The 7,458-nt window shown below is 32.2% G+C and overlaps 1 protein-coding gene across 1 annotated transcript; it reads right to left on the bottom strand.

Moving 5' to 3' along the window:
* Positions 1-3,090: 3,090 nt before the first annotated feature.
* Positions 3,091-6,747, bottom strand: LOC141707864 (cyclic nucleotide-gated ion channel 4-like). Its single transcript, XM_074511280.1, has 7 exons — positions 5,978-6,747; positions 5,056-5,265; positions 4,569-4,888; positions 4,375-4,483; positions 3,943-4,179; positions 3,776-3,862; positions 3,091-3,707 (listed from the first exon to the last, which is right to left on the bottom strand). The coding sequence occupies exons 1-7, from the start codon at positions 6,506-6,508 to the stop codon at positions 3,189-3,191; spliced, it is 2,013 nt and encodes a 670-aa protein (XP_074367381.1). The 5' UTR covers positions 6,509-6,747; the 3' UTR covers positions 3,091-3,188.
* Positions 6,748-7,458: the final 711 nt, after the last annotated feature.

Raw genomic sequence — 7,458 nt, 5'->3', positions numbered from 1 at the left:
GTATTAATTCTCTATTAATTAATTAAGTCATATAATTTAATTAAGAAAATAAATTATATCTGCAAAGATTAATTTATTGATTAATTGAATTAAATTGATTAATTAATTTAGAATTAATATTAAGGATTTACAAGATTTTAATTGGTTTAAAATCTGCTTAAATTCAGCAAGACAATTCATTTGAACTAGTATGACAATCGGTATGACAATTGATAGTCATACCGAAAGTCATGCCAATACATTTAATTGTCTTATTAGAATTTCTGTTTAGATTAAAATCAGTTATTAATTCAGCAAGACAATTTATTTGAACTAATATGACAATCGGTATGACAATCTATAGTCATACCGAAAGTCTTGCTAGCTCATTTTTAATTGTCTTGCTAGTTGTAAACATTGTCCTACCGAAAGTCTCACAAGCTTAAAGGATTGTCATTCCAATTCAATCTACTCGGCTGTGTTGTTTAAAAGAAGCAGAAGACCAGTTCAAAAAATAGGCAATCAAACAGAATACATACTCAAGAACAAAAAGAAAAAGGAGCAGAAAAATATTACATCTCATCTGCAACTTCAAGATCAATTTCTAGATTGTAAAGTTAAATCCAATCAACTAGAAATACTTATTTTGTTCTTGTGTATCAATCTAGCAGATTAAAATCCCTATAACTTAATCTCAAATCGCATTTAGCATTTGATCTTTTAATTACAAAAATAGAAACAGTTCATGTCAAATTTATTCTAGATTTGTAATAATTGATTTGAGATTAATCCCTTGTAACCGATACCGTAGTTGTAACACCTTTCAAGTTTAATAAAAGTTTTATTTAACTTGAATTTTGTTTCACAATTTTATTCCGCATTTTATTCGATTAAACGGTATTGTTTGCATTCAACCCCCCTTCTACAAACAAATTGGGACCTAACAAAAATCTCATCACATATTGTAAAATTTTATTCTGAAAAATATATATTTAGATGCTAATCTAGAATAATATTATATTTGAATATAAAAAAATTAACAATTAAAATTTAAAAAAATAATGGATTTTAAAATTTGATTATACATTGGAATCATTTTTAATAATTTTGATTCTACTGTAGAAACAATTTAATTTTTTTCATTAAATTTTAATAATTTTTTAAATAAAAAATTGTGTAACTTTGATTTTTAATTTAATAATTAAAATTTGTAAATATATGTATTGAAAAATGAAATAAATTATATATTTTAAATTTTTAAAATAATAATTTTCTACGATTATTTATATAATATGATTCTCCCTCCAGTCCTACCTATTTATTAATTAGGCCGATTTGTCAGGGTTAGTTCCTTTTTTATCACAATTTAAAAAAATATGGTCCTTACTACTCCAATCAGGGGAAATGAATCTTCCTGTCACATAAAAACACATGTATTTAATGCAATTTTACAAAAATCGATTTTTAATTTACTTTCATAGTAAGCCCATGCAGCTTACTATGAAATGGTTCCTATACCGATTGATCGCTTCTGCCAACGTGGTAGTGATTTTTTTTTTTTTTTTTTTGAAAAACTTGGTAGTGATTCTAATTCGTACATGATCACTGGTGGGGGAACCGGTTGGCCGATTCAGTCCGAAAAGAAGAAGGGATAATTTTATATATTTTTTTAATAAAAATTGAATGTTAAATAGATCATTTAAATTAAATTTTAGATTATTTGTATTGTTCGGCATTAAATACTGCAATCTAATATATTGCACTGTAAAAACATATCTTATATTTCAGTATAACACTGTGCAATATTATAAATTAGAAATATATATGTACTGCAACAAAGAATAGTCCAACAAAGTATAAGGTTTAATTGTTTATATAAAATATTTTCCTATTATCTTAAAGTTTAAATACATCTTCAAATGACAAGTAACCTGCGTAGCATTTTCGAATTTCATGAATATCGATCGGATGGTCTGTATTTGGCGCGTCATGGTATTTTTTGTTAATCCGCGTATTTATTTGTAAAAACTAATTATTGAAATACATTTTTACAGTTCTAAAATAAGCACAGGTCTATATTAATAGTACTTCACGGTGTTCATTAATATTTTTTTATTTTTATTTTTATTGATATAATATATAATTGATTAGATTTATAATAAATATTATTTAACATGTCATTTCATGAATTCGAACATAAATTTTTTTTTATTATATTTTAGTATTTAGAATTAGCGACTTGATCATTTGATATAAATATCTAATATAAAGAGATTCAATGGTTACAATTCATACGGATCACTAAAAAGGAATAACAAACTAAGGTTGGACCAAATTATACATGATGGGGTTATTGTAATTAATATAAATTAAAATATTAAAATGCTTTACCTCCGAAAACAGGGTAATAATTCTTACTATCATAATTTGGCCTTAAAATACCCAAAATGTTATAGGCGCATAAAGATGATCCTTATTATCACTTAAAAACACAAAATTTTATTGCGTTTATCTTAAATTCAAAAATAAAAAATTTTCTTGTGCTTAGCAAATAGCAACTAGACTGATATAATTGATTTTATTATTTAAGAAAGAAAACACAAAATTTTGATTGCAAAAATGAGTTAAAAAAATTGCGGCCCAGAAAGTAATTGCTAGATACATTATTTTTGGTGTTTTGGAGTGATAATAAGGAGCATTTTCCTGATATATGTTATTTTGGATCATTTACTTGTAAATTTACGAGATAAAGAACCTTTTTTCCCGAAAACATGGGCAGAAAAACAAACTTGTATCCCACGGTATGAATTAAATTGGCCTCAAACTTTGCAGGGAAGGTCATTCTTTTCAGTCGTGTGATTCGGCCATCCAACAATCGAACAACGCATTTGTCCATAGAATTTTCAGTCAAGTGGTAGATATTCATGGTTAGATCAGATTACTGTAATGATCATTTTAATTTGAACTCACGCTTCGTGTATATCTATTGTGGGTAATAAAAAAATTGCGTAGAATATCAAATCCTACACTTGGGTCAAAACAGTCAGTTACCTTGGTGAACCTAAGCAAAATGCTAGGTACAATAAATCCCAATTTAACTAGAATATAAAACTTAAATTAAAAAATATGTTAAAAACTTAAATGACATTACATAATTAGAGCAAATATTTGTGAGTGTGATATTTGAATACTTGATGAGTTTATAGCTCTCAATTATTTGAACTAGGGAACATATCATCCTGACGGGGCTTAGGTGAAGTCAGCAGTGCTGTATAAAGCCTGAGCTGCTCCTCCTCAAGTGAAGCAGAGCGCGATAATGGCCTCCTAGGCATGATGAAAGGAAGAGTTGTAAGCCTTCGGCGGTGCCTGTATCGTAGCCAAGCCAGCTGAATGGCAACAGCTGCCCAGGTTCTCCAGCCAGGGGAATAATAGCGAGCACACGTTTTCACTTTTTCATTCAGATGAAAATGTTGTGTCACATATTTCACATCCTCTGCTTCCAGCACAAATGCTTCGGTTGCTTCAAGTGTGATGAGTGTAGATGAAGATGGTGGGAGAATTTCAGTGAATGGCTTCCTCACACACCAGGACAAGAGCTCGTCACCGCTAAAATTGCCAGGGCCTAGCGTACAACTACTGTGGACTCCACTTCTTACTATTTGATTGCATTGGAGATTACCTCTTACGATAAATAACACCCTATGAACTGGATCACCTTCTTTAGTGATCTGCAAGTGAAATTCATGTATAAATCATTATGTTTTTTGATCGTATCAATTCAAAATTCACCACTCACAATCTCTCCTTCAGGAAAGACAAGGGATTTCACTCTGTCGCAGATGCTCTCCAGGACCAAACTATCCATGTGCTGGAACAAAGGTACCTGATATGTACAGCTTTTCAGATACTTTCAAACCAGCATGTAATTTGATTATTAAAACCAAATTCTGACCAAACATGTACCTGTCTCACTAAGTCCAAGCAGATGTGGTACTTGATGTCTCTCCTAAGACCCTCGGGAAGGTTAGAAATCATTTCACCCTCATCTACGCCACGCGTTGCAGCCCAACGTTGCCGCTCATAGTCACGTATTCTATTCCGCAATCCTTGTGGCATGTTTCTCTTTTTCATCCACCATTTAACATTGTTGATGTATACTTTCCTAGTAAGTTTCTTCGATGATGTTGCTATCAAGAACACCTGAATGTAAACACATCATTCGCTGAATATATGCAAAACATACCACATATCCCTTCAATATTACGGCCGAGAATAGAGAACATGAACTAATCAAATAACTGGTCATTTAAACATGAACTTATCAAGTTGTAACTAATTTTTGAGAGGGTTCAAGTAACTGTTTATACTAAGATCTCAAATTTTCATATTGTTTACCTTAATGTTGGCAATCAACATGGTGATCAGCACAAGGCCGCACGCAGTCACAATTATCAGGAACACAATTTCTAACCAGTCGTCGGTGCTCCCCAGATTCCCAAAAGTGCTGCATCATCAATCATCAGATAAAACTAAGATTTGGTATGATTAAATTGGAAATGGAAAAAAGAAGTAATGGATAAAGAAGTTACCAAAGCATCATGACACCCCAAAAGAGGGGAAGCAGCATCTTCTCCATACGGTTGTTATTGCAAACAAGAAGAGTTATCCATTCAAATGATCCGTAGTCATACTGACTATTATCACTGCTTCGTAGGCACCAAGATCTGGCATCATTGTTATTTCCCCATGACATTCGCATATTATCTATGAACTTATATGTGCTCCCGAAAAAGAAAGGGTTGTCGCAAGAAAGTGCATTGAGTCTACAACTCTCTGTTTTCATGCATTGCTCCATCAAACACCTAGCTGACCTCTGGATTCCTAGTAAGTAATAACATGCTCCCACCACCTGCACATTGTTCATTCGCTGAATTACAAGCTCACGCACACACACTACATGAGAATGGTTGATGAAATTGCCAAGTTAAGACCTTGCTACTTATAACAGTGCCACACATTAACATATTTTAAATTCGTAGAGCATTAGATTCTCAGTGTCATATTGTGAATACTTACATGGGAGGCTACAAAAATTGCAACAATGTTCAGACCGACCCCCCACCAAGCTGTTCCGAAAATGTATTGAGAGAGCATGCGACGCAATAGGCAAACAGCAATATATATCTTGGGGAGGTACTGGAATAGAAACATTATCAGCATTGCTGTCATCACTCTTGTTTGTTCATCCTTCTTCAACAATGCCGGAACCACAATCCACATCACAACCTACACCGTTAACACAAATTTATTTTATCTGTACCTAAATTGGAATAATATGGTAACATGAAAATTAGTTAAATTAGATCATAATTAAAATGAATATTAAGAAAGAAAGAAGAAGATAAGCTCAATTGTTTTCTTTATTGAAAGATAAGCTCAAAAACTACGCACGCATATGTAGTTTTTGTGTGTGTAATTGTTTGCATACGACGCGTAGGTGCCCAAGTCATTAATACAGGTGACATGTATGAAACTCGATACGACTCATTGAAGCACAAGCTTCCAAAAGAAGGCACTTTGTACATTATAACAAACTTTCATTCTTATCATCTGCTTCAAAATGATATGCAATCTTATGTAACTGTACTGCAACGTTGGTATTTTATTTAGATCGTGTTTAAAATCGAGACACGATGTAAATTCACAAAAGAAGCATAGATTTTTGTTAACTTGAAGGAAACTAAAATTAATTAAGATTTTTTTTATGAATTGTATCGAAATCCAATGTCCACCGTGGAGGGGATTCTTTCATTCGAGTAAATTTATTATTTAACTGAAGAGTATGTAAAATATCGTAGAAATTTAGATAATAAAACATTCATTAAGGTTTGAATGCAAATCATGAGCTATATCTGTGACCGTAAGTGATGATTGGTATCAGAATTGGGTTATTTTTCTGAAAAGGTGATTAACAAACAAGTAATTAATAGTTACTCACCTGCGGCAATGGTAAGATGATGAACAGATAAATGAAGAAGTCGAGTTTTCCCTCGGAATCCTGCAATGCTAAACCACCGAAAATTCTCTGAAACCAGTGCGCGTCAGCTGCAGCCGATGAGCTGTGACGATGGTCCTTCCTCAAGTACACATGCCATATGTTCCGGACGTGCAAGCCGTCTGTAATCAATCGGACAAGCGAGAGAACGAGAGCGAACCAGCCATCAATATAAAAGCACATGCTATCTCCGTTGACCGAAAGTGTGTAAAAGAAGGTAGGATCAATGAACAAACAAAGAGCTGAGATTAAAGGAAACACACGGTCCCATTCTCGTAACCATGACATTTTTGATGATAATATTAATATCTTTTTTCCACCACAACATTCCTCGCTATCACTGCTGCTGTTGCTGCTGTACTCTTCCGAGCTTTCTTCATCATCTTCTTCTTGTACTTCAAAATCGTCGGAAGTGTTGATGACATCGTATAAATGTGGATTAGTATTCTCGTATTCTTCGTGAATAGTTTCCATTCTTATCAGAGGCTTCAAGAGTAAGAGTTTACAAATAGTATATGTATGCACTATTTATTTGAAGTAGAAGAGCGATGTTAGCCGAGAATGAATTGCATTTGGTGTCTTTTTCTGTTGTAGCGAGAAACCCAATGGAAAAGAAGACACTATCTCTTAAACAAATTAAATTACTAGCATCTTTTTTAGAATGGTGTTTGAAAATCATTTTTTGAATGGTGATTGAAAACATCTGGAACAGATGTTTGTATTATGCAGTAAAGAAATATTTAATACCACGAATTAAGACTTATTGATCTTTTGATCCCTAAAATATATAATGTTAGATTTATCAGTTCCAAATTTTTGAACTCGTGACTTTTAACTCCAAGATACGAGATTTCGTACCATTTAGCTCTTTTTACTGTTACCGGTACAAAATCGGAGGGGCAAAAAAAATATTTTACCCTCTTCGAGTTGTACCCTAATTAAGGGTTAAAAGATACATTTCTTATATCTTGGATTAAAAAGTACACCATAATATACTTTAAGCGCTAATAAATATAATGAATATGTAAAAAATGTATCTTTCACCTACAAGTTATGAAAAATATACATTTTGACTCATAATAATACAACTCGAAAGATAAATATCCTTTTTGCCACTCTGATTTATACCGATAACGATAAAAAAGTTAAAGGGTACGAAATCACATATCTTGGGGGTTAAAAGTTACGAGTTCAAACATTTGGGACTAATGGGTATAACTCTATATATACTTTTAGGGTTAAAAGGTCATTTAGTCTTAATATTTCTAGCAAAAAATTTGTCCCATTATAACACACAAAGTATATATTTAATCTCCGTTAATTAATAACAATTGTCCATCCCAATGTTCTTAATTCAAAGAGATTTTTCTTTCAAAAAAATATAAAAATTCAAAGAGATTTTACCGTACTAGATTAGCTACCCG

This window comes from Apium graveolens, chromosome 2 (assembly GCF_009905375.1).
Source record: "Apium graveolens cultivar Ventura chromosome 2, ASM990537v1, whole genome shotgun sequence".
Lineage (NCBI taxonomy): Eukaryota > Viridiplantae > Streptophyta > Magnoliopsida > Apiales > Apiaceae > Apium > Apium graveolens.
This window is presented reverse-complemented; position numbering and strand designations above follow the sequence as displayed.

Excerpts from the sequence above, each read along its gene's own strand:
- LOC141707864 (XM_074511280.1), bottom strand. The coding sequence starts at position 6,508 with ATGGAAACTATTCACGAAGAATACGAGAATACTAATCCACATTTATAC. Across the intron at positions 4,484-4,568 it reads TGGGGTGTCATGATGCTTTG|CACTTTTGGGAATCTGGGGA; the intron begins GTAACTTCTTTA and ends TTGATGATGCAG. Across the intron at positions 3,863-3,942 it reads GCTTGGACTTAGTGAGACAG|GTACCTTTGTTCCAGCACAT; the intron begins GTACATGTTTGG and ends TGTACATATCAG.